The 27,321-nt window shown below is 51.7% G+C and overlaps 1 protein-coding gene across 3 annotated transcripts in view; it reads right to left on the bottom strand.

Moving 5' to 3' along the window:
• The window catches only part of ZDHHC18 (zinc finger DHHC-type containing 18), a 33,108-nt gene extending 6,038 nt beyond the window's left edge, over nucleotides 1–27,070 (bottom strand). For all 3 annotated transcript variants that reach the window (XM_030805672.1, XM_030805673.1, XM_030805674.1), the window contains exons 1-6: nucleotides 26,609–27,070; nucleotides 21,247–21,407; nucleotides 3,107–3,256; nucleotides 1,126–1,263; nucleotides 958–1,006; nucleotides 329–431 (exon numbers count right to left, since the gene is read on the bottom strand). In XM_030805672.1, coding sequence (XP_030661532.1) covers nucleotides 329–431; nucleotides 958–1,006; nucleotides 1,126–1,263; nucleotides 3,107–3,256; nucleotides 21,247–21,407; nucleotides 26,609–26,937 — 930 coding nt within the window. In that variant the 5' untranslated portion in view covers nucleotides 26,938–27,070. The remainder of the gene's footprint in view (nucleotides 1–328; nucleotides 432–957; nucleotides 1,007–1,125; nucleotides 1,264–3,106; nucleotides 3,257–21,246; nucleotides 21,408–26,608) is intronic.
• Between the last annotated feature and the right edge of the window lie 251 nt (nucleotides 27,071–27,321).

Raw genomic sequence — 27,321 nt, 5'->3', positions numbered from 1 at the left:
GAACTGAAAGAATTCTGTAAGCAGTCATGTGCCAGCCAAACATCATGCGTGCTGTGGTGTGAGTACTGCCTCCTGCAGGGCTGTGGAGAAAAGCAACCTGGGACCTTGGGAGCCTGCACTGACAGAATGAAGCATGTGGAGGTCTCAGAAGCCTGCATCGGACCCACCAGGGCCAAGCTGAGATGACTGGGAGGCATCTGGCTGCTTAAAAGGCGTTTTCCCAGCAGTCTGTGAGTCAGGACTGTGCTTGGCTGCCCCAGGCTCCCTCAGCCCTGCCTCCTCCTGAGGGCGCTGCCCTAGAATGAGGGGTGGCTCCAGGTTTACTCACGTCTTCATTAGTAGTCAGGTTGGAGGCGACGAGGTACGTGTGAAACCCTGAGAGGCCCAGAATGGACCAGATGGAGAAGAAGCAGATCACCAACTCCAGCACGGTGAGGGCAGTTAAGGACCTAAATGGGTAGAGGGTGGGGAGCCTCCCAGCCACACCTGGCCCGTCTCACCTATCCTTCCATGGAGCTGTTTCCCCAGAGAGCTGAGAAGTTTTGGAACCTTCCTGTGGCCCAGTCCCCACTTCTTAGCAGGATCACCTCCTGGGCCCCTCGGAAGGGTCAGGACCCCACTCGAGAGCCAGACAAGGTCAGGGTGACGGACGGACGGCAGAGAAAACTGAGGGTTCCAATCACAAACAGCCTTGGGCATGACACGGCCCAGGGAGCTTGGCATCTTAAGGGACATACTCTTTTCCAGGCCCCTGAAGACGGGGAACCCCCGGCCCCACAATGCCCCATTTAGGATCAGCTCTTGCCTGGGTGTGAACAGAGTTGCTGGCATGTTGGATTCTAGAGGACACATGTGAGCTGTACGCTGTTCCTCTCTGATTAGAGGATGAGGCATGGGACCCACCCAGTGAAGGGACCTCAGTTCCCACTGGAGTGTCCTCTAGCTGACAAAGGATATCTTGCTGGTGTCTCCTTCAGAGTGGAGAGGAAGTTGCTTCCCTGAGCGCCTGGGGAGAAAGAAACAGGAGAGGACAAGCTCAGAGGGACAGTGACTGCTGAAGCTTGCTGACCCTTGAGCTTGCTGGCTGACCCCTTCCACTCCCCACTGCCCTCACCCACAACTCACGCAACGTCAGGTGGGTGACCACGCAGGCGAAGATGAAGGCCGTCAGGAATGAGAGGGAGAGAATAAACGCGTAGAAGAAGCGATAGTTCCGTCTCCCCACACAGTTGCCCACCCAGGGGCAGTGATGGTCAAATCGTTCTGGACAAGGGCAAGGGGCGATGGGTTAGTGGGGCGGGCCTGCAGCCAGCACAGGCATTTGGCAGCCTCACCCATGGCTGGGGCTTTCCTACCCCGTTCACTCTCGCAGCACCACTGGCTCCCAGGCCTCGGACACACCTGCCTCTGGTCCTTTGGGTACCAGTTCCCACTGCCTGATACACTCTCTCTTGTCTCTTTACTTGGTTAACTGGAACTTCTCCTTCATGTCTCAGCTGCAAAGCCACCTCCTTAAGAAAGTCTCTTCCAATCTCAGACTAGGTGAGGGGGCCCGTTATCTGCCCCATCACTTCTCTTTTGTCGCACTTTGCCCATGTGTTTTTTTTTTTTTTTTTTTTGAGACAGAGTCTCGCTCTGTCGCCCAGGCTGGAGTGCAGTGGCGCGATCTCGGCTCACTGCAAGCTCCGCCTCCCAGGTTCACGCCATTCTCCTGCCTCAGCCTCTCCGAGTAGCTGGGACTACAGGCGCCCGCCACCACGCCCGGCTAATTTTTTGTATTTTTAGTAGAGACGGGGTTTCACCGTGGTCTCGATCTCCTGACCTCGTGATCCGCCTGCCTCGGCCTCCCAAAGTGCTGGGATTACAAGCGTGAGCCACCGCGCCCGGCCCCCATGTGTGTTTTTATGCTTATTTATAATTACTGGATTGGCCAATCAGCCCTACTTGACTGTAAGCTCCATGGACGAGGGGGGCTGTGCTGGTCTCACACCATGCTGACTCCGCAGGATCCGGAGCAGTGCCGGCACAAAGACTCACTAAGTGCTCGTCACCTGGTCTACCATCCCAACCACATGCTAACAGTCAACAACCCGTCTCCTGCTCTAGGACTAGCGGCCCAGGGAGGGGCTGAGCTGCAATGTGGTTCACAGCCAGCATCACAGGCCAGGTCAAAGGGCTGAGCTCATCTGCACACTGTCCCCGGGGGTGGAGGCACACCCAGACTGGTAAAGAAAGTCCTTGTGGGAATGTGGGTCACAAGCCCGTTGTAGGCCTCATGCCAAGGCCAGCGTCCTTTGCAGGGGGTGGGTGGGGCAGCTCCTTGGGGATGAATGGTGCCCACTGAGTCACCCCCTTCGCTGCATGCCGTCATGGGGTGTTCCCTGCTGTTCTCTTGCTCAGGGAGTACTGAGCTGGCATGATGAGCTCACTGCCCTGGGAACTGTGCACAGTCACTGTGGCTCAGCTCACCGGGGCCCTCTCATGCAGCATTTCCCTTACAACACCCTCCCAGGGGACCACCCTTGGTGCCCATCAGAACTACACAGCCTCTGGAGAGCAGGGAGAGGGGACAAAACAACCACTGCAGGCAGCTGTAGGGTCAAGAGCCATTTCCAGTAGTGACATCCTCTGCACCTCATCAGCTTAAACGCCTCTGTTCCTAGATGCTTATCCCTCTCAACCCTGGGAATCAGATCAAAGTTTTTCAGTACAGCTGGCCCTGGGCCACTGAACAGTAAATCATTCTTTCTGGCCCAAACACATCTGGAATGTTATTGTTCCAGTCTGTTTCCTGGGAGGTTGGACCTCTTGAGGACCGGGCTGAAGCTTGGGAGAAGGGTTCAAAGCCTGTCTGTCTGCCCCACACCTCAGAGCTGGGGGAAGGAATCCACCAATCCTGAGCTGAAGCCAAAACACTCCTGGTTACGCTGAGGGCCCCTCCCCTGGGCCCTCCTGAGTCAGGGCAAATCTGGGTGAAGCAAACCCCCTGCCCAGCCCTGGGCATTTCAGACCCTGCCCACGCCATCCCCATGCATGACGCCCCCCATCCCCAGGACTCAGTCTCTCTCAGGAATCCTTGCATCCCTCCCTGCTGCCTCCTACTCACCCACACAGTTGTCACAAACACTGCAGTGTGAGGTTCGGGGTGGCCGGAACATCTTGCAGGTGAAGCAGTACTTCAGCTTCACCATCTGCCCGTTGATCAGCACCTCCCGGGTCCGAGGGGGCGGCCGGTATGTAGAACTGCCTGTGTTGTCTGAGGGAAGGAGAGAAAGATGGGGAATGTCCAAGGCAGCCCAGGGCCCGGATCCCCAGCAGGCGGAAAGCTACTGCTGCCTGGCCAGTCCAGGAGAAACCTCAGGGTGACAGGTTCCCAGGAACAAACACTGGAGTAAAATGTCTGGCCTAAGGCAGGGACAAATATTAGGAACTACCACCATGTACTGAGACTGCCTCTGTACCAGGCACTGTGCTAAAACTACATACTTGTTCATACACCTGCCGGCCTTACCCACTCTAAGAAGGGCTGTCAGAGAAGGAGACTCCCAGAAAGCTTAGTGAGGCTTTTTTTTTTGAGAAGGAGTCTTGCTCTTTCACCCAGGCTGGAGTGCAGTGGCGCGATCTCCGCTCACTGCAGGCTCCGTCCCCCGGGGTTCACGCCATTCTCCTGCCTCAGCCTCCCGAGTAGCTGGGACTACAGGCGCCCGCCACCTCGCCCGGCTAATTTTTTTGTATTTTTTAGTAGAGACGGGGTTTCACTGTGTTAGCCAGGATGGTCTCGATCTCCTGACCTCGTGATCCGCCCACCTCGGCCTCCCAAAGTGCTGGGATTACAGGCGTGAGCCACCGCGCCCGGCCGAGGCTTTTTTTTTTGAGACAGAGTCTCACTCTGTCGCCCAGGCTGGAGTACAGTGGCGTGATCTCAGCTCACTGCAACCTCCACCTCGCAGGTTCAAGTGATTCTCATGCCTCAGCCTCCCGAGTAGCTGGGATTATAGGAGTGTGCCACCACGCCCAGCTAATTTTTGTATTTTTAGTGGAGACAGAGTTTCACCACGTTGGCCAGGCTGGTCTCGAACTCCTGACCTCAGGTGATCTGCCCACCTCGGCTTCCCAAACAGCCAGGATTATAGGAGTGAGGCACCGCGCCTGGCCAGTGAGGTTTATCAGCATCTCATCAAGCCTAGACCTATGTACCAGTTTACAGGAGGTTCAGGAGATGGAGGAACAAAGTGAGTAACACAATGAGGAAAAAGTCAGATCTAGAACATGAGACATCTACAAGACTGCTGGCCTAATCTCTAACAAAAGTCAATGTCATTTATAAAAAGAGAGAGGAGGTCGGGTGCAGTAGCTCATGCCTGTAATCCCAGCACTTTGGGAGGCTGAGGCATGAGCATCACTTGAGCCCAGGGGGTCAAGGCTGCAGTGAGTCAAGATCACGCCACTGCACTCCAGCCTGGGCAACAAAGCCAGAAACTGTCTTAAAAAAAAAAAAAAAAAAGAGAGAGAAAGAGAGGCAGAGAAGAGATGATTCTAAATTAAAAGAGATTTAAGAGACATAAACAAATGCAATACATCATGGATCTTATTTTGAAAAAGAAAACAAAACACAGCAACAAAAGACCTTTGGAGGGCAACTGTGGAAATCTGACTACAGATTAAAAACTAGGAAACAGGCCGAATGCAGTGGCTCATGCCTGTAGTCTCAGCACCTTGGGAGGCCAAGACGGGAGGACTGCTTGAGCCCAGGAGTTCAAGACTAGCCTGGGCAAATAGGAAGACCCTATCTCTATAAAAAATAACAAAAATTGGCCGGGTATGACGGCGTGTGCCTATAGTCCCAGCTACTAAGGAGGCTGAGGTGGGAGGATCATTTGAGCCCAGGAGTTCCAGGCTGCAGTGGGCATGAGCCAGGATTGCTCCACTGCACTCTAGCCAGGGTGACAGAGTAAGACCCTGTCTCTAAAAACAAACAAAAATTAGGGAACAATTGGCCAGGGGTGGTGGCTCACATCTGTAACCCCAGCACTTTGGGAGGCCGAGGCGGGCGGATCATGAGGTCAGGAGATCGAGACCATCCTGGCCAACATGGTGAAACCCCGTCTCTACTGAAAATACAAAAAATTAGCCGGGTATGGTGGCGTGTGCCTGTAGTCCCAGCTACTCCGGAGGCTGAGGCAGGAGAATCACTTGAACCTGGGAGGCGGAGCTTGCAGTGAGCCGAGATCATGCCACTGCACTCCAGCCGGGGTGACAGTGGGAGACTCCATCTCAAAAAAAAAAAAAAAATCAGGGAACAATTAATTTTCTTAGGTATGATAATGGAATTGTGATTATGTAGGTGACTATCCTTAGATTTTTTTTTTTTTTTTTTTGAGACGGAGTCTTGCTCTGTTGCCTAGGCTGGAGTGCAGTGGCGCGATCTCAGCTCACTGCAAGCTCCGCCTCCCGGGTTCACGCCATTCTCCTGCCTCAGCCTCTCTGAGTAGCTGGGACTACAGGCGCCCGCCACCACGCCCGGCTAATTTTTTGTATTTTTAGTAGATACGGGGTTTCACCGTGGTCTCGATCTCCTGACCTCGTGATCCACCCGCCTCTGCCTCCCAAAGTGCTGGGATTACAAGCGTGAGCAACCGCGCCCGGCCTATCCTTAGATTTTTAAGATATATGTTGAAATATTTATGGGTAAAGTATCTATGATGTCTGTAATTTATTATGAAATCGTTTGAGAAGAACAAACATATATATGCAAATAAGACACACTATCAACAACTATTCAATCTAGATGGTGAATGTACAGGAATTAGTTGTACTATAATCCTTCCTCCTTTTCTGTATGTTTGAAATTTTCTTTTTTTTTTTTTTTTTTGAGACAGAGTCTGGCTCTGTCCCCCAGGCTGGAGTGCAGTGGCACCATCTTGGCTCACTGCAAGCTCCGCCTCCTGGGTTCACGCCATTCTCCTGCCTCAGCCTCCCGAGTAGCTGGGACTGCAGGCGCCCGCCACCACGCCCTGCTAATTTTTTTGTATTTTTAGTAGAGACGGGGTTTCACTATGTTGGCCAGGATGGTCTCGAAATCCTGACCTCGTGATCTGCCTACCTCGGCCTCCCAAAGTGCTAGGATTACAGGCTTGAGCCACCGCGCCCGGCCTGAAATTTTCATAATAAGAAATTTAAGGCTGGGCGCGGTGGCTCATGCCTGTAATCCCGGCACTTTGGGAGGCCGAGGCGGGCAGATCACGAGGTCAGGAGATCGAGACCATCCTGGCTAACACAGTGAAACCCCATCTCTACTAAAAATACAAAAAAGTCAGCCGGGCGTGGTGGTGGGCGCCTGTAGTCCCAGCTACTCGGGAGGCTGAGGCAGGAGAATGGCGTGAACCCGGGAGGTGGAGCTTACAGTGAGCTGAGATTGGGCCACCGCACTCTAGCCTGGGCGACAGAGCGAGACTCCGTCTCAAAACAAACAAACAAACAAACAAACAAACAAACAAAAATATATATATATAGTAAAAGAAATGTAAGAGGAAAAAAAGGCAGAGATATAGCATATTCATGGATTGGAAGACTGAATATTATGAAAGGATTTATTCTCCCTAATCCACAGATTCAACATAATCCTAGTCAAAAATCTCAGTAGGTTGTTTTTGTGAAAATTGACAAACTCATTCCAAAACTCATATGGAGGTGGCTGGGCATGGTTGCTCATGCCTGTGGTCCCAGCTTCTCAAGAGGCTGAGGCAGGAGGATTGCTGGAGCTCAGGAGTTTGAGGCTGCAGTGAGCTATGACTGTGCCACTGCACTGCAGCCTTTGCAACAGAACAAGACCCTGTTTCAAACAAACAAAAGATACAAAGGGGCTAATCATAAAAGAGCAATTTGATAAACTGCATTATATCAAAATTAAAATTCTTTTTCATTTAAAGGTAATCATTAAAAGAATGAAGAGTTTTTTGGGGGCTGGATGATTAAAAAAAAAAAGAATGAGGCCGAGCACGGTGGCTCAAGCCTGTAATCCCAGCAATTTTGGAGGCTGAGGCAGGCAGATCACCTGAGGTCAGGAGTTCGATACCAGCCTGGCCAACATGGTGAAATCCCATCTCTACTAAAAATACAAAAATTAGCTGGGCGTGGTGGGGGGTGCCTGTAATCCCAGCTACTCAAGAGGCTGAGACATGAGAATCACTTGAACCAGGGAGGTGGAGGTTACAGTGAGCTGAGATCATGCCACTGTCTCAAAAAAAAAAAAAAAAAAAAAAAGAATGAAGAAGTAACCTTTAGAGCAGGAGTAGATAATTATAAGATGTTTACATCTTGTAAACAAAGACAAAGGACTTGTATCAACAATATGTAGCCAGGCGCGGTGGCTCACGCTTGTAATCCCAGCACTTTGGAAGGCCAAGGCGGGCGGATCACGAGGTCAGGAGATCGAGACCACGGTGAAACCCCATCTCTACTAAAAATACAAAAAATTAGCCGGGCGTGGTGGCGGGCGCCTGTAGTCCCAGCTACTCGGAGAGGCTGAGGCAGGAGAATGGCGTGAACCCGGGAGGCGGAGCTTACAGTGAGCTGAGATTGCGCCACTGCACTCCAGCCTGGGCGACAGAGCGAGACTCCGACTCAAAAAAAAAAAAAAAAAAATATGTAAAGGGCTGGGCGCCGTGGCTTAAGCCTGTAATTCCAGCACTTTGGGAGGCCGAGGCAGGCGGATGACCAGAGGTCAAGAGTTCGAGACCAGCCTGGCCAACCTGGTGAAACCTCATCTATACTAAAAATACAAAAATTAGCTGGGCATGGTGGCGCATGCCTGTAACCCCAGCTACTTGGGAGGGTGAGGCAGGAGAATCACTTGAACCCAGGAGGCGGAGACTGCAGTGAGCCGAGATCACGCCACTGCATTCTAGCCTGGGTGACACAGCAAGACTACTCCATTTCAAAACAAAAACAAAAACAAAAAAAAACCATGTAAAGAAATCCTGTAAGTCAGTAATAAAGTCAGACAACTGAATACAAATACGGACAAAAGACTTAAGTAGGCATCGCATAAAAGAGGCTGTCCAAACAGCCAATAAACACATGAAAAAGTGCTTATATTCATTAGTCAGCGAGGAAATGCAAATTAAGACCACAATATGCTACTATGACACATGCACTAGAAATGGCTAACATGAAAAGAAAAATAAAACATACCAAGTGCTGGCAAAAAAGTAGAGCAACTAGAAAATCTCACATGACCGCTCTGGACAACTGTTTGGCAATAGCTACCCAAGCTGAACATATATGCGTGCCCAGAAAACCTGCTCCCAGGCATCTACCCAACAGAACGTGCATGAGATAATGTGCTCTGAAAGACTTGCACAAGGACGTTCACAGCAATAATTCCCATAATAGACAAACTCTGGAACTACCTAAATGCCCCAGTAGTGGAATGGATGTTTTTAAAAAGTAGTATGTTCACACAATGGAATTCTATATAGCAATGAGAATCGAACCATGTCAACTACACGCAATAATATTAATGAATCTCATAAACATTGTCTGGCCGAGTGCAGTGGCTCACACCTATAATCCCAGCACTTTGGGAGACCGAGGCGGGCATGTCACTTGACGTCAGGAGTTCGAGACCATCCTGGCCAACATGGTGAAACCCCGTCTCTACTAACAATACAAAAATGAGCTGGGCATGGTGGTGCGCACCTGTAATCCCAGCTACTCGGGAGGCTGAGGCAGGAGAATTGCTTGAACCCAGGAGGTGGAGGTTGCAGTGAGCTGAAATCGTGCCATTGCACTCCTGTCTGGGTGACAGAGCGAGACTTCATTTCAAAAAAACAAAACAAAACAAATTGTGTGGCCGGGCGCGGTGGCTCACGCCTGTAATCCCAGCACTTTGGGAGGCCGAGGTGGGCGGATCACAAGGTCAGGAGATCGAGACCATCCTGGCTAACACGGTGAGACCCCGTCTCTACTAAAAATACAAAAAATTAGCCGGGCAAGGTGGCAGGCGCCTGTAGTCCCAGCTACGTGGGAGGCTGAGGCAGGAGAATGGCGTGAACCCCAGGGGGCGGAGCCTGCAGTGAGCCGAGATCGCGCCACTGCACTCCAGCCTGGTGACAGAGCAAGACTCCGTCTCAAAAAAAAAAAAAAAAAAAAAAAAAAAAAAAAAACAAATTGTGTAAAGTGAGGAAACCAGACATACAATACAAAATGTTCAAAAATAAGCAAAAGTAATCCATATTGTTAGAAATTAGGATGTGGTAACCCTTGGAGAGTGACAGTGATTGGAAAGGGGGCATGAGGGGGCTCCCGGGATGCCAGTCATATACTGTTTCTTCATCTCAGTGCTGATTACATGTGTGCGTTCAGTTTGTGAACATTCATCAGACAGAACACTTACAACTTCTATACTTTTTTTTTTTTGAGACGGAATCTTGCTCTGTTGCCCAGGCTGGAGCGCAATGGTGCGATCTGGGCTCACTGCAACCTCCGCCTCCCAAGTTCAAGCAATTCTCCTGCCTCAGCCTCCTGAGTAGCTGGGATTACAGGCGTGTGCCACGACACTCAGCTAATTTTTGTATTTTTGGTAGAGATGGGGTTTCACCATGTTGGCCAGGCTGGTCTTGAACTCCTGATCTGAAGTCATCCACCCACCTCGGCCTCCCAAAGTGCTGGTATTACAGGCATGAGCCACCGTACACGGCCACAACTTGTATACTTTTGATAAGCCCATTATACTTCCATAAAAAATAAGAAATAGAGAAAAAAGGAGGCCGGGCACGGTGGCTCACGCCTGTAATCCCAGCACTTTGGGAAGCTGAGATGGACGGATCACCTGAGGTCAGGAGTTCAAGACCAGCCTGGTCAACCTGGTGAAACCCTGTCTGTACTAAAAACACAAAAATTAGCTGGGTGTGGTGGCGCGTGCCTACAATTCCAGCTACTCAGGAGGCTGAGGCAGAAGAATTGCTTGAACTGAGAAAGTGGAGGTTGCAGTGAGCCGAAGAGTCGCCATTGCACTCTAGCCTGGGTGACAAGAGCGAAACTCCGTCTCGACAAAAGAAAAAAAAAAAAAAAAAGAAAGAAAGAAAGAAAGAAAAACAGATGGCCGGGCGCGGTGGCTCACGCTTGTAATCCCAGCACTTTGGGAGGCCGAGGCAGGTGGATCACGAGGTCAGGAGATCGAGACCACGGTGAAACCCCGTCTCTACTAAAAAATACAAAAAAATTAGCCGGGCGTGGTGGCGGGCGCCTGTAGTCCCAGCTACTCAGAGAGGCTGAGGCAGGAGAATGGTGTGAACCCGGGAGGTGGAGCTTGCAGTGAGCCGAGGTTGCGCCACTGCACTCCAGCCCGGGCGACAGAGCGAGACTCTGTCTCAAAAAAAAAAAAAAAAAAAAAGAAAGAAAGAAAAACAGATTTAAGTAAGTTATTTAGGTCCTGCCCTGGTATATTGGCAGAGCAGGACTCTAACCCAGGTGTGTCGTATGCAAAGCCCAAAACTTCACCCACTGAGCCTCTGGGTACCCCAGGGCACAGAGGACCTGAACAGTGGCTCCTTCCAGAAAGAAGTCTGAGTCTCCTGGGGCAGCCTATACCCCCAGCCCTCCACCATGCACCCTGCCATTGCTTCCATTGCATTGTTTGCTAGATAATGTCTCCAGTTTGGCCACTCACCTCCAATGATTATTTACTGAGTGCCTACCAATGTGCCAGGCACGATTCTAGGCACTTGGCATATATCAGTGAAGCAAACATGCTGCAGTCTCACATTTCAACTAGCAAAGGTTTACTTTGTTAGGTTGTTTCATCACCACCTCGACTACAGCATGTTTAAAATGGAACTAAGCATCTGAGCATTTCTTCCCTAAAATGGGCAGCATGAAAAAGGGTGGGCGATTTAGAGGCCAATGGCCACACTCTGAACCCTGGTTTTGTCATTGACTGGTTGTGTGTAAGGCTGAAGTCAAATGAACTTCTCTGAGCCTCAGTTTTCTCATGTGTAAAACAGGAATAACAGGTAGAATAGCTAATGAATCTAGTTCCACTCCACTTCTGCCCAGCTGGGTTTCTCCTGATGATATAATTTGCTAAAAAATCATATAAGCTCTTTGTGCCTCAGTTTCTCTAACCACTGAAATAGAAACAATAGTAACTCACCTTCATAGGGTTGTTGTGAGAGTTAAATGAATCAATATATGTGAAATGGCACAAAGCAAATGGTTAGCAAGTGTGAGCTATTATTATTAGCTCACAGGGCCAAGCATAGTGGCTCATGCCTGTAATCCCAGCACTTTGAGAGGCTGAGGCAGGAAGATTGCTTGAAGCCAGGAGTTTGAGACCTGCCTGGGCAATAAAGGGGGACCCTGTCTCTCTCTCTCTTTTTTTTTTTTTTGAGATGGAGTCTCACTCTGTCACCCAGGCTGGAGTGCAGTGGCGCGATCTTGGCTCACTGCAACCTCTACCTTTCAGGTCCAAGCAATTCTCTGCCTCAGCCTCCTGAGTAGCTGGGATTACAGGTGACCGCAACCATGCCTGGCTAATTTTTTGTATTTTTAGTAGAGACAGGGTTTCACCATGTTGGCCAGGTTGGTCTTAAACTCCTGACCTCATGATCCACCCACCTCGGCCTCCCAAAGTGCTGGGATTACAGGCGTGAGCCACCGTGCCTGGCCACCTCAGTTTGTTTATCTGTAAAATGGAGATGGGTCAAGTCATACCTTCATAGGACTGTGGTGAGGGCTGAATGAGATGCTTCCACAGCCCTGAGCACAGTGCTAGCCTCCCAGGAGCCACTGACATTGCTCCTGACCAACTGTTCATGCCATGACGCTCCAGGATGCAGAACCCCTAGCAGCAGCTCTTTCCAAAGCTGGTGATACTACTCCAAACCAAACCCCTAATCCTGTCCCACAGGCCCCAGAGTCCCAGCTTTTGGCTCCCCACTCACTGCTTCCTTCCTGCCTTGGACACAGGCTTTGGAGCCAGAAAGACACGTAGGTATAAATCTCAGTCCAATCACTTAGTAGCTGAGTGAGGTGGGTCAAGTTACTCAACTTCTCTGTGCCATCATCTGCTAAATAAATAAAATGGAAGGCCAAGCATAGTGGCTCATGCCTGTAATCCCAGCACATTGGGAGGCTGAAGCAGGAGGATTGCTTGAGGCCAGGAGTTTGAGATCAGCCTGGGCAACATAGTGTGAGACCCCATCTCTATAAAAATAGTAATTTTAAAAAATTAGCTGGATGTGGGCTGAGCGTGGTGGCTTACGCTTATAATCCCAACACTTTGGGAGGTCGAGGCAGGTGGATCACCTGTCTGAGGTCAGGAGTTCAAGACCAGCCTGGCCAACATGGTGAAACCCCATTTCTACTAAAGATACAAAAATTAGCCAGGTGTGGTGGTGTGCACCTGTAATCCCAGCTACTCGGGAGGCTGAGGCAAGAGAATCACTCGAACCCGGGAGGCGGAGGTTGCAGTGAGCTGAGATCACACCACTGCATTCCAGCCTGGGTGCCAAGAGCCAAACTCTGTCCCCTCCCAAAAAAATTAGCTGTATGTGGCATGAACCTGTAATTCTAGCTACACGGAAGACTGAGGCAGGAAGTCAAGGTGGTGATGAAACAACCTAACAAGAGAGATAACTACTACAGTTGAAGGGAAAGTTTAGGAGATCAAGGCTGCAGTGAGGTATGACCGTGCCACTGCATTTCAGCCTGGGTGACAGAGCGAGGCTGTGTCTCTAAAAAAATTTTAAAAATTAAAATAAATAGGCTGGATGTGGTGGCTCACGCCTGTAATCCCTGCACTTTGGGAGGCCGAGGCGGGCAGATCACCTGAGGTCAGGAGTTTGAGACCAGCCTGGCCAACACGGTGAAACCCCACCTCTACTAAAAATACAAAAATTAGCCGGGCATGGTGGCGCGTGCCTGTAATCCCAGCTACTCAGGAGGCTGAGGCAGGAAGAATCGCTTGAACCCAGGAGGTGGAGGTTGAAGTGATCTGAAATCGCGCCACTGCACTCCAGCCTGGGTGACAGAGCAAGACTGTCTCAAAAAAATAAAATAAAATGGAACATCACTGAGTCCATCTCAGGGGGCTGCTGGAAGGATTAGGTGAGAATTCAAGTGGTTTTAGCAAAGTGGCTAACACTTGACAAGGACTTAACAAATATATCAGCCATTATTATGACTTTTGTTTCCACAAAACACTGCATTCCAAACAAACAATGGAGTTATGAAGAAAACTTCAGAACACAGCACATCTGTGAGTGAAGGACAGCCACAGACCCTCTCCAGCACTGACAGAAGTTACTGGAATCCTCAGTGGAATCCCACAGGTCCTCCTCAGGGGAGAGGGGAACCCAAGCCTCTCCCCAGGACAGGGAGGGAGCTGCTAAGCATGTTCTGGCCTCCAGCAGCCAGGCTTCTTTCTCTCCAGCACTCTGCAGAAGAGCAAATGAAGCTCTGTACCCCGGCTTCCTGAGGCTGCCAGGAGCCAGGGGAGGCAGAGCGCTGTGTCATGCTGGAGCAAGGGTCCACCTGGTGCTAAATCAAAGTCGCCAGAGTTGGGACAAAGGAGGCTCTGCAGGGGCTGCACCCTGCATGGGGGAAGACAAGCAGCTCTCCCATTGCTGATTCTCAGACCAGACAGTGCTGACCAATCACCGCCCCAGACTCAGCTTCAGAATCCTCCTCAACCTGCTCCTCCCGGCAGCCACTACCGATGGCAGCTTGTTAGCACCTGGAGCAAGTCCACTCTCCATTCCTGATCAAGAGACTCAAGTCTCTTCAGTTTCAATAGAGAAAAGTGACTTACAAAGTGTGCTGACATTCCTAGTCTCACTCAATCACAGAGACTGCTCCGGGCTAGGCTAGGGGATCTGTGCCTGTGAGTTACAGATGGGAAAGCGAGTTCACTCCAATAATAGAAAGTGGGGCTGAAACCAGGACCCTTGTCTTCCAGGGCACTCATTTGTTCACTCTTTCACACATGAGCACCTACTATGTGCAAGTTACTGTACAAGGCCTGGGGGTGGCAGGGATGGTAAGGGGCAAATTCATAGAAATGAGTCAAAGATATTGGTTTTGTTCACCCTGTGCCTGCCTGACATACTGTGGATGTTCAAAAAATATTTGTTGTAGAAAAGAAGAAAGAAGGGAATGATGATAAGTGATGTTATCCCTGCCCTCAGGGAATCTAAGATCTACTCCAGGGCTGTTTCTGCTATGCCAGGCTCTTCCCCAAGTAAAAAGGTGCCCTTATGCTAGCAAGGCCCTCCTGCTGCCTTCCAGGCAGAAACCAAAGCTCTGAGGATGTGAAAATGAGAGGAAAAGCAAGGCTACTCGTCACCGAATGGCTGTGAGGGCAAAGGAATTTCCCCACCCTAAGACAGTTCTTGCAGACGAGCAGGCAGGCCTTTTGCAGTCAGAGCCTGAAAGGCTGGGGCTGTGGAAGTTCCCCAGGGCTGGCTGCGGGCTGCTGAGAAGGCCCTGACTGCCCTCTGCCCTTCCACTGTTGTCACCTGCAGAGGAGACAGCTGCAGGACTGCAGTCTCCCTGCCTCTAAGGCCAGCTCAAGGTCAGCCACAGCTCCCAGGCCTCAAGTGCTGGGTCACTATAATCCTCCCAGACCACTTCTGTCCATCTCTGGGGTTCATGGAGCCTTTACCACATACCAGGCTTAGTGCTAGGCCTGTGGATACAGGAAGAGCCTGCCTGAGGGCAGAGGCAGACAGAAGTGGATAATTAGAGTCCTCCTACAAGGCAGTGCCTCTGTGTGGTGACTCTGGGCCTGCCTGATCTCATTTTGAACCCTAGCATGGCCAATTGTCAGCCTGTGACCTTAAGAAGCTGGTCAATCTCTGAGCCTGTTTCCCCACCTGTAGAATGGGTGGGTAATGATGACATCAACCTTGTAAAATTTTACACAAATCAGAAATAACATAATATCGGCCGGGCGCGGTGGCTCACGCTTGTAATCCCAGCACTTTGGGAGGCCGAGGCGGGCGGATCATGAGGTCAGGAGATCGAGACCATGGTGAAACCCCGTCTCTACTAAAAATACAAAAAAATTAGCCGGGCGTGGTGGCGGGCGCCTGTAGTCCCAGCTACTTGGAGAGGCTGAGGCAGGAGAATGGCGTGAGCCCGGGAGGCGGAGCTTGCAGTGAGCCGAGATCGCGCCACTGCACTCCAGCCTGGGCGACAGAGCGAGACTCCGTCTCAAAAAAAAAAAAAAAAAGAAATAACATAATATCAAGATCTGACCTAAATAGCTATTCAATTAATGACATTACTTGTGTCTATACTCAATGCCTCAAGAACACAGAGGGAAATATGTGGGGTGGAGGCAGGAAGCAGCATTCAAGAAGGCAACAGGCCGAGTGCAGTGGCTCGTGACTGTAATCCCAACACGTTGGGACGGTTAGGCTGGAGGACTGCTTGAGTCCAGGAGTTTGAGACCAGCCTGGGCAACACAGCAAGACCCTGTTTCTACAAAAAAATAATTGAAAAAGAAAGCAAGGGGCCAGGCACAGTGGCTCACACCTGTAAGTCCAGCACTTTGGGAGGCCGAGGCGGGCGGATCACCTGAGGTCGGGAGTTCGAGACCAGCTGGACTAACATGGAGAAACCCCGTCTCTACTAAAAATACAAAATTAGGGGGCATGGTGGTGCATGCCCATGATCCCAGCTACTCAGGAAGCTGAGGCAGGAGAATCGCTTGAACCCGAGAGGCAGAGGTTGTGGTGAGCCGAGATCTCACCACTGCACTCCAGCCTGGGCAACAAGAGCAAAACCCTGTCTTAAAAAAAAAAAAAAAGCAAGCAACAAAAGAATTCGCAGCAAAGCTGGATCAGAAAGAATGAGCACTCTGACTCACCACAGCAGGCGGGGGCAGCACAAGCACAAGCAAACGCACTGAGACATCTAGTGCACAGCGTGACTGGGGGCGCCAGGGACCGGTAGGAGAGGAGCGGTGGCGGGGCTAGGCTGCAGCTTGCCTTAATCTCATGAGTGAGTTTTCAAGAAGATAGAAGAGGGGCCAGGCACAGTGGCTCATGCCTGTAATCCCAGCACTTTGGGAGGCTGAGGCAGGTGGATCACCTGAGGTCAGAAGTTCAAGACCAGCCTGGCCAACATGGAGAAACCCCATCTCTACTAAAGATACAAAAATTAGCCAGGCATGGTGGTGCATGCCTGTAATCGCAGCTACTTGGGAGGCTGAGGCAGGAGAGGCGCTTGAACACAGGAGGTGGAGGCTGCAGTAAACTGAGATCACGCCATTGCACTCCAGCCTGGGTGACAGAACGAGACTCTGTCTCAAAAAAAAAATATATATATATATATATGTATATATAAATATATATACATATATATATAAAGTATTAAATATGTTAACTATATTATACATATTAAATATATGTTAAATATATATGCATATTAAATATAGATGTAAAATGTATATTATACATATTAAATATATGTTGACTATATTATACATATTAAATATGTTAAATATACATTATACATATGTATTAAATATATAAATGTGTGTGTGTGTATATATATATATATATATATATTTTTTTTTTTTTTTTTTTTTTTTTTTTTTTTTTGAGACAGTGTCTCACTCTGTCGCCCAGGCTGGAGTGCAGTGGCACCATCTCGGCTCACTGCAAGCTCCGCCTCCTGGGTTCATGCCATTCTCCTGCCTCAGCCTCCCGAGTAGCTGGGACTATAAGCGGCCACCACCACACCCGGCTAATTTTTTTTGTATTTTTTTTAGTAGAGACAGGGCTTCACCTTGTTAGCCAGGATGGTCTCAATCTCCTGACCTTGTGATCCACCTGCACCTGCCTCAGCCTCCCAAAGTGCTGGGATTACAGGCATGAGCCACCGCGCCCAGCCGCATTTAATATATATTTAATGTATATGAAATATATATCTTATACATATATATTTAAAGATGAGCCATTTAGAGGAAAATACTAAAGAAATGAAGGTACAGCCAGACGCGTTGGCTCACGCCTGTAATCCCAGCACTTTGGGAGGCTGAGACGGGCGGATCACGAGGTCAGGAGATCGAGACCATCCTGGCTAACACGGTGAAACCCCATCTCTACTAAAAATACAAAAAACTAGCTGGGTATGGTGGCGGGTGCCTGTAGTCCCAGCTACTCGGGAGGCTGAGGCAGGAGAATGGTATGAACTCGGGAGGCGGACATTGCAGTGAGCCGAGATTGTGCCACTGCACTCAAGCCTGGGCAACGGAGCAAGACTCCGTCTCAAAAAAATAAAAAAAAAAAAGAAATGAAGGTACAAGGCAAGATGCAGAAGGAAAAATCACAAAGGTTGGACTCGTATCACCGATATGCAGGAAGCAGTGCTGAGGGCACCAGAGAGTCACCCAAATTCTGTGGGGTTTGTGGGGGGACAGGGCAGGGGTGGGGAGAACAAATTTGGGATCTTGGAGAGATAACTACAATTGAAGGGAAAGGCCCAGTCGGGGCCTGTTCTGCAGAGCCCTGAGCCAGTTCAGGTGGAACACGAGGCAGGTCTGTCCAGGGGAAGTGGGCAGAGACGTCCTGGAGACAAAGAAGATGGGGTCTGGGAGCTGGTGTATGGCAGTGGAGAGAGAAGCAGCCTCTGCGTCCGTCATGTGAGCTGCAACAGGGTCTAAGTGAGCATCTGTCACTTGGATTCGGATGTCTCTATCACCTCCCATCAGACCAGGAGCTTCTGGGAGCAATATTCTTCTTCCCAACTGCCTAGAGCCCGCAGGGTGAGCCAGCTGCACAGCCCACCAGCCAGCAAGACAGGATCTCAGATGAGGGTGACCAAGTGCCCTGATTTTCCTGGGAATGAGTGGTTTCCTAAGACAGGAGACTTTCCAGGTGGTCCTGGGTAAACTGGGAGGAGCTGGTCACTCTACCTCAGACTGTCCCCACAGGGCAGGAGCCCTGGGCCAGACCTGTTGGGCTGGAGTTGCTAGGCTGGGGTGCCAAAGGGAAAAGCCTAGACTGTCTACATGAGCCTAGGACCAGGTAATCAGTTCATGCTCACATGAACAGCACCACCTGCCTCAGGGACAGCTCCCAACCTTCTGGAAAAGGTTCAGTGATCTTAGTCCTGATCATTTTCAGGGAAATATGTTTTTTGTGTTTTTTTTTTTTGTTTTTTGAGACAGAGTCTTGCTCTGTCGCCAGGCTGAAGTGCAGTGGCACAATCTTGGCTCACTGCAACCTCTGACTCCCTGGTTCAAGCGATTCTCCTGCCTCAGCCTCCTGAGTAGCTGGGATTACAGGCACGTGCCACCATCCCCAGCTAATTTTTGTATTTTTACTAGAGACAGGGTTTCACCATGTTGGCCAGGATGGTCTCAATCTCCTGACCTCGTGATCCGCCCGCCTCGGCCTCCCAAAGTGCTGGCGTGAGCCCCTGTGCCAGCCCTGGGAAATACGTTTTACTTTAGTTAGTTAGAAGTCTCCTGGTCACACCCGAATATTTGGCTTCAAGTTTGAGAATTCAAAGGCCTCCAAAATGCCACTTTTGCACTTTGCACCTGTTCCCAAAGAAAAGTCTTAGGGACATTCAGTGCCCTTCGAGATGGATCCCACCCCATCCTTCCAACTGGAGTATCCCTAATATCCCTAACTATCTGAAGTGCTCCTCATATTCCAGCCAACATGGCCTGCTAAGTGGCCCGTTCCCATCTCTCCTCCTTCCCTCTGCCACCCTCTCTTCCCTCAACTTCGTCTGCCTGAAGGGCTGCCTCCACACAGCTCCTGTGCTTGAATTCCACCCAAACTTAAAAGCTTAGCTCAAGCATCACTTCTCCAGGAAGCTTCTCCAGTCCCCCAGGCAGAAGATGCTCCTGACTCCTCTGACCCTCTTCTAAAGCCTGATCTCCCTGGCAGTGGCTGGTCAGGGCTCCCACCTGGGGCCAACTCGTCTAGAACCCATGAGAGGAAGCTCCTATCAGATTCATTGTTAGCCCCCACCTGCCTTCACTCTGCTGTCAGGGGTCAGTGTATAGAATTAACACACAAATGAACAAACCCATGATGCCCAACTGGGAGATGTCCTGTTTCCTCACCTGTCACCCTGACAGAGCAAGGAGGGCCTTCACAGAAGCTCATCTGTTCTTCAGTCATTCATTTACTCATTTAGCCAATGTCACTGAGCCTTCTACATGGCGACAAGGTGAACGAGATGCTGGAATTCCATGCCCTCACAGGCCAGTGGAAAGGATAATTACGTAATGACCACCGTTGCGGCACAGGTTCAGAGAAGGAAGGAGAAGGTGCTCTGGGAATGTGCCACAGAAGGCCTGGCCCAACTGGGGGCAAGAAGGCTTCCCAGAGCACACGAAACAAGTGGAGACAGAGGATGAAGGAGATGTGTCCCTGCTGCCATCTCAGAAGAGAAAGCAAGGGGTTTGGGAGTGAAAGGCACACACTCCGTCTCTGCTCCTTTATCCTGGCCCTGTGATCACCTGCCTCAGTTTCTCCATCAGTACAACTGGTTAACAGGGTCACCCTCACTGGGCTGTTGTGAAGACTTGTGGGGATAATAGATGGAAAGCACTCAGCACACGGCCAAGCTCTCTCTAAGAGGGGGATTACTGCTGTCACTGTGATCCATACAGCTCACAGGAGGCCGAGGATTCCAGGCAGCCAGACCTCTGGGTCCGGCTGAGCTGGACAATAATCCTGCCTCACGATTAGCCCTGACCTGAAGGGGAGGAAGAACGGGGCACAGCTGGGCCTCCCCAGCTGCCAGGTGGGCCAGCCCAGGTCAGACCACGGGATCCTGAAGGAGTGGCCAGGGATCCGGAGTTTGAGGGGGAAGGAAGCTGGCTGTAGGTGAGAGGAGGTGGCGCCCGCAGGCGTGGCTGAGAATGGGCCTGGGCAGAGGAATGAGACAAAGAGCAGACAGAGCCCAGAGAACATCCTCTCCAGCTGCTCGCCCTCCCTCCCTCCCTCCCTGCTGCACAGAGTATTAGTGAAATGATTTCTATCGATGGATGCAACAGGGCTCTGACATTTACAGGCCACTAGATGTCTTCAGGGCCAGCTGGGTGTTTAAAAGCCTGTGTGAACATCATGCTGTTAGGGGAAGGAGCTAACCACGGACCGGAAACCCCCGAGGTGTGCAAGTAGCCACGTCACTTCTCAGCAGGAAGGAGCTGGGGTGCAGCAAGCTGAGATTAGGGACCTGGCCCAGTAGCCCGCCACCCCGGAACCCACACAGCAGTCTGAAAGGAATCAAGGGCCACCTGGGCTGCCTGGGAGCACAGGGTCTTTCCAGCCACTGCCGTTCCTCACACACGCCCAGGCTGTTTGCCACTCTGGGCTTTGGCCTTACTGTTCCCAGATCCCCGTATTTCTACCACACTCATCTCCAGTGCCGCCTCCTCCTAGAGGTCTCCCCTGACCACCTAACCTAAACTAGCCCACTCCCCAACACCTGCTGGGCTCTTCCCTAGATAACCCCACGGTCAGGCCCTCGTCTGTTCAGGCCGGTGCTTCTTTACTCAGATGTCACCTCCTTCACAAGATGTTCCCTGGCCACCCTATGTAAAATCACACACCCTCCCTGTAGCCTTCATCCTCCCTCCCTCCTTTCTTCTCTGTCTGATATCCTAGATATTTAATTATTTGTTATTTATCGTCTCTTTCCTCCTCCTCAACTGTCAAGCTCCATGAGGACAGGGATTATTGCCAGTTTTGTTCACTGCTGTATCACATCTAGAAAAGTGCCTGGCACATAGTAGGGGGTCAATAAATTTTTGATGAGTGAATGAATAAGTGTATACGAATGTTTACAAGCAGGGGCTCTAGCCTGAGGTCTCATCCCAGCTCTTCTACTTTGTGATCTTGGACCCTCTTTTGCCTTGATTTAATTAATCAGTAAAAGGAGAATAACAACAGTACCTACCTCATAGGATTACTGGGGGATTAAATAAGATCATGCATATAAAGAGCTTAAAACAGTGCCTGGCCCCCAGGAACTACTCAGCTCCATGCTGGCTGCCATCAGGGCCTTTGCTGGCTGGCATTTCTTGCTTACTTATTTGCTCACTTGTTGATCATCTGTCTCCCTCTGTGCCAGTGTCAGCTCCAGCCTGCCTTGCTCACGACTGCATCCCCAGTTCCTAGTATAGTTCTGGAAGAAAAAACCAGGCCTCCTCCCAAGTCAGGGAATGTGGAGCTATGGAGACCCAGCTTCGGCTGGGAGTAGAAACCTCACCGATCTGTTTCTCCAGGGCGGCTGCTTCACAGACAGTGGCCCGGGGCAGGATCCCAGGGTCGGTGAAGCTTGTCTGCAGCAGGCAGCTCATGACGAAGAAGAAGAGGATGGCAGCGATGATGGGGATGGCAAGGGTCAGCTTGCGAGCCAGGTAGGGACAGCTAGAACGAGAGATGGAGAGAGATCAGCAGACATCTCAAGGGCTCCCTGAGGCACAGGGCTACAGCACCTGGCAGGCGCTGTCATTCCAGCAAACACCACCAAAATCTTGAATACAGCCTCGCTCTGAGGCAGAGGCATAGCTCCTTGGTGAGTGCAGCCACTCCCCAATAAGTACTGGGAACAGACATCACTAATTGATCCTTGTGATATACTTTCCTCCAGAGCACATGGCAGATGTGTCCAATAGATCCCAGCACTCCTAACCTCTGCATCCAGAGAATCCCTCTACACACAGAGCTTCAGGCAGACACTAGTGAAGTGGACTGTCACCTGAGACAAACCATCCTGCAGTGTTCATTCACTCATTCATTCACTCACTCAGTCCACAAATATTTACTGAGGTCTTCTCTGTGGCAGGCAACACCTTCAGTAAGCAGCAGGAATAATGATGATGAATAAGACAAGAGTCCCTCCCCCTTGTGGCTTATGGTCTAGTGGGGAAAACAGACATGTAAACAGGGAATTGCCACACAGGGCGATGTGTGCTCTAGTCGGGGAGGGGAACACAGTAGCACAGTCAGAAAAGGCAACCTGAAGGAGATAATCCTAAGTTCCAAACTGAAGAATGAGTAGAGGGCTGGGGGAACTGCATGGTCCAGCCACTGTTACTGTGACCCAAGGGAAGCAGGTATCCCCAAGGCAGTGCTTTTGGGCCTCCTGACCCTGGCTGCCTCAGAGAATAGCCTGTGCCTGCTGAATGGTCGTGCCTCTGTCCCCCAGGCAGGATGCCTACCACAGCCCTCTTCAAGCTCCCTCCTCCATCTTAGGGCTAGAACATTCTAGAAGTTCTGGACACTGGTGGGAGAATGGCTTCACGATAGTGAAGCTATCAGGGTTCTCTCTCTCTATGGCCAATCTTCTCTGTTGTCACCTCACTGTCCACCCAGAAACCAGAGCCACTTTTGGAAATGTCAATCAGATCATGTCATTTCCCTGCTTAAAACCTCCCAATTGCTTTCCATTATCGTTTGAATACAATCCAAACTCCCTACCATGGCCTTCTAGGTCAGGCACGATCTGGGCCTTACTGAGGACTTCAGCCTCATTCTATAAAACTCTCCTCTTGCTCCTGCTTCTCCCATCAGAATGGGCTCATGACAGTTCCTAGAACAAGCCTGGCTCTCTCCTACCTCAGGGCCTTTGCACTTGCTGTTCCTTTTCTCAGATTCCTCTTCCCTCCTCAGAAGGACCTACCTTGACAACTCTGTACGCAGGGAACTTCCACGCTCTTTCTTTCCTGCATAACATTTAGTATAGATTTCAGCTACTTGTCTATGTGATGGCTATTTTCTCACTAAAACATAAGCTTGGCCAGGCGCAGTGGCTCATGCCTGTAATCCCAGCACTTTGGAAGGCTGAGGTGGACGGATACCTGAGGTCAGGAGTTCGAGACCAGCCTGACCAATATGATGAAACCCCATCTCTAATAAAAACACAAAAACTAGCTGGGTGTGGTAGCATGTGCCTGTAATCCCAGCTACTCCGGAGGCTGAGACAGGAGAATCACTTGAACCCGGGAAGGCAGAGGTTGCAGTGAGCCGAGATCACGCCATTGCACTCCAGCCTCGGCAACAAGAGCAAAACTCTGTCTCAAAAACAACAACAACAACAACAACAAACAAACAACCACACAAAAAAATAAGCTCCTCTGTGGGTATAGACTGTGTTCTCCTGTTCAGCTTTATATTTCCAGCACACTGCACAGCACCTGGCACCAAGGACGTACCCAGCAAATAACTGCTGCCAGGGGACAGAAAAATAGCTCCCATCTTTTGAAGGCTTACTATGTGCCAGACCCTGCCCTAATTAATAAACGACTATTAGTAACATCCAAAGTACACATAGTTACTATGGGCCAGGTACCAGGCTAAGCAGTTCCTGTGTACTTTCTCATCAAATCCTCACTGCGACCCTGTGAAGTTATGCTCCTCACTTTACAGATGAAGAAACTAGAGCTCAGAGAGCTTAAGTAACCTGCCCAAGGTCATGTGGCTCAGGAGTGCTAAAGTGGGACCCAAGCCAGGTCTGACTTTGAGGTTCATACTTTTAACCATCACCCCATAGCCAGAGTAGCACCTGATTGGGTAAGGAGATGACGGGGCCCTGGGAGGCCTGAGATCAGCCAAGCTTCCAGGAGTGGCATAGTAGGCACACACCTGTGGGCACCTGCATGCTGCTTCTGAAGTCTCCATCATCAGATGCTCTGGCCTTCAGAGAAGCCCTTCCCCTGAGGAGCAGACTGCCAAGGCCAAGGGCTCCCAGTGGGCCATGCTCTCCTCCATACATCTCAATGGTTTCTGGGTCTGACCCTCAAACAGAACCAGTGGGCCCTCAGTGTCACCCACATGGCAATGAATCCAGTTCATATGCAACCAGACTTGTGTGGGGGGACAGAGAAGACTTGAAATCTAAGACTTGTAGAGTCTGCAGCAACCACCAAGTCCTAGCCTCCTGATTTGCCAGAGGCCAACAGCTCTCCCAGGCCCACAGCTAGGTTCAAGGTCATCTAGCCAGCCAATGACAGAACTAGGGTTTCCAGCCTCCCAGCAAATACACTGTCAATTCATTCATTCAATAAGTATTGAGCACCTACTGCATACCAGGTGCAAGTTCTAGGCACTAAGAGTGCAACAGAGCAGAATGTCCTGCTCTCATGGGCAAGGACAAGAAACTAACAAGTATACCATAATATGTCAGGTGGTGGCAAGTGCTTCAGAGAGCGATAAATGAGGGGAGAGGAGAGGTGCTGGAGGGGAGTGGTTTGCTACGCTGTGCGGATGGACAGGGGAGGCCTAATGTGAGAGAGTGAGCCATGAGACCACCTGCAGGAAGGGGATTCCAAGCACTGGCCCAGAGGGAGGAGTGTGCACGGAGGATGACATGCCTGGAGGGAAGACGGGGACAGAAGAGAGCAGGGGGCAGAGGCCAGGGAGGATTCAGGCCTGACTTAGAATCAAAAGGGCACTCTGGCTGTTGTGTGGGGGCGAGAAGTAAGGCAGAAGTTGGAAGCCCTGCTGGAGGCCTGTGCAACAATCCACCAAGCCAAACAAAGAAGCAAAGCCATTCATAGCAGGAAAGGCTTAGAGAGCACCTTACCTTTTCCCAGAGCAATGGGGAGCATCCAGTCCAGACCCAGGTGAGCTCTCCGCCCAAACCCAAACTCTTCTGCCAATCTACCAGCCCAATGAGGACAAGCAGGGACAAACCGCAACATGGTTCACAAGCTCTCCCCAAACCCAGAAGTCCTTGCTTCCTCCCTCGCTGGGGACAAAACAGTCACCAGTGAAGACACCCGGTCAACCCAGAGAAGGTCCTGCTTCTAGTTCAGAAGTTAGGCCAGATATCACACTGCAGGGTCATGTGGGTCAACCACGGCAAGTACTGCTTCCTCCTGCCTTGGCTGCAGCCCTGGGTGTGGGGACTGAGAGGGCAGCCCAGGGGATACTGGAAAAGGCATTTCCAAAACACTCACGTGGCCAGCCCAGGGAAGTGGATCTGAAACTCAGCCCAGAGCTGAGCTCTGGGCCCCCCAGAGCTTCTGCTTGTAAATCATCCCTGAACTTTTTATCCACCCTACTCAGAAAAAAAGGGCAGAGTGTGTGGTTAAAGGGTGAAAGGAGAAGCTAATTTATAGGAAGTCTTCACTTTGCTTCAAGGGGAAACCCAAAGTTGCAGATACATGATCTGGCAGCTAGAAAGGGTACCTGGGGGCGGGTGTCTCTATGATAGCCTTACCTTGGCCACATGCCCTTGGGAAGTGTTTTTTGATAAAGACAACACAAGTACTAACAGCAGCCAACAATGTGTGCTTGTTACTGGGCTAAAAGCTTGCATGTGTGACCTCATGCTACCCTCAGGACAACTTTACGGGGTGGGTACTATTATAAATCCCATTTTAGTGATGAGAAAACTGGGGCACTGAAGGGGTAAAGTGACTGCCCTGAGGTCACGTGGGTGGTGGAGCTGGGATTTGAACCAGGTCTGTTAGAGTTCTTAACTACACTGTATAATTAAGAAGGACAACCACAAAGGATGGGGAGTTGGGAGGGGACAGCAGGGCTTATGAAGCAAGGGTGGGTGGGTGGGTGTGTGAGTGTGTGTGCAAGGAATCACAGCGCAGGTGGCTCAGAGGTGGGTGGAAAACTTCTAATACAAATATATGACCCTCCATCCATAAAATGGAGATTATGTGTGGGCCAATCCTGGGTCACTGGGGGATATGAAGAGGTCAAAAACCTATGGGGGCAAATATGACCTGTCACACGAAAGCACTCCGAACTCTTTCCTGAAAAACAAGGCACTGCAGCTGTTGCTGATGTGGAACAGGCCAGAGGGATGTTCCAGAATGTTGAGCAGGGAAAGAAAGCCAGGTGGTCAGGAGCGGGGCCAGGGGCCTGGGAGCCGGCTGGGTGGAGGCGGGCGGGAACTGAGGGAAGGACAGGAAGCTCTGAAGAACCTAAGGAAGGTGCTGGAGAAGGAAAGGCAGCCCGACAGGCCCAAAGATTTTGAGAAAAGATGCCTTGGGGCCTGGGTTGTGCGTGGCTGAGGGGAAGCAAAAGCGGGGTTGGTGTCTGAGACTAGAGAAAAGGAGGGGACCCTGGAGGGACCCGGAGAGGGCAGCGAGGATGACTAGGATGTTTATGGTGGGTGTGCACAGCCAAAGGACACACAAGATCAAGAAGTGGTCAGGAAGGGATACAAGGGTCAGAAAGAACTTGGGGGGTTGGCAAGAGATGGTCCAGGGATGGGTGAGCAGGAGGGGTCTGTCCAAGGAGCCCTGGGGCAGGTTCTGAAAGGGCAGCGAGGATGGGGGCCGTGGAGGGGCATGGAGGGTGGTGTTCCTGGCAGTGGCAGGCAGACAGGTGCCAGGGTGGGGCCAGGGAGAATGGAGCGGCTGGGAGGGTGGAGGGCACCAGCACGGATGGGGTACCCAAATGGACCAAGGAGGATGGGGCATCTGGCGGGGATGGGGGTGCACAGGGACCGGGGGGCAGACAAGAGGCCCGAGGAGGATCCCAAAGGGGCTGGGAGGATGAGGACCAGGGAGGCGCAGGGGAAGGCACGGAGTGCCCAGCAGGGATTGGGAAGGTGGGGTGCGCGGCAGGGGGCTGGGAGGGGTCCTCGCGGCAGCGGAACTCACTCGAAGACGAAGAAGAGGCCGGTGGTGGTGAGGATGAGCAGCAGCGTGAGCGCGAAGACGCCGCCGTGGCCGGCCAGCATGAGGCGGCCGCCGCAGTAGAAGCGATTGCGACCCGGGAACACCTCCCACTTGCGCCGTGGGCGGCGGCCGAGGCTCCCGCTCCCGCTGCCGCTGCCGCTGCTGCTCCAGCGCGGCGGGGCGGGGGCGGCGGGCGGCGCGGGCCCGGGGCTCGGGGTCGGGGGCGCGGCGGGGCCGGGACGGCGCGCCCCCGGGGAGGCGGGCAGCGGGGCGGCCCCGGGGCTGATCTGCTGGTACTCGCAGTCCTTCATGCAGCCGGCCGCGGGCCTCGGCTCCGCGCCCCGCGGGCCGGCCGGGCCGCTCCGGGACCGGGCCGAGCAGCGGAGGTGGCAGCGGCGGCGCGCGCAGCGCTCTCTCGCTCACTCACTGGGGCGGCCCTGCCGCCGCTCCGCCCCCGGCCCGCCGCCGCCGCCCGCCACGGCCTCCCGCCGCAGCGCCCCCTCCGCCTGGGCCCGGGATGGCGCTTGGCCGGAGGCCCAGCCCTGACCCGCAGCGGGGCCCCGCAGGTCCCTGGCGCTCCCGGTCTCCCTTTTCCCTTCTGCACAAAGAGGGGGCCAGCAGACGCGCACTCGAGGGCTCTTTCTGTTCTGCAAGCAAGCCGTTTGTTGGGCGTCCACTGTGTACCAGGCACGGTG

The sequence above is a fragment of the Nomascus leucogenys genome, chromosome 24, assembly GCF_006542625.1.
Source record: "Nomascus leucogenys isolate Asia chromosome 24, Asia_NLE_v1, whole genome shotgun sequence".
In the NCBI taxonomy this organism is placed as follows: domain Eukaryota; kingdom Metazoa; phylum Chordata; class Mammalia; order Primates; family Hylobatidae; genus Nomascus; species Nomascus leucogenys.
Note: the sequence above shows the minus strand (reverse complement) of the source record. Positions and strands in the feature narration are given on the sequence as shown.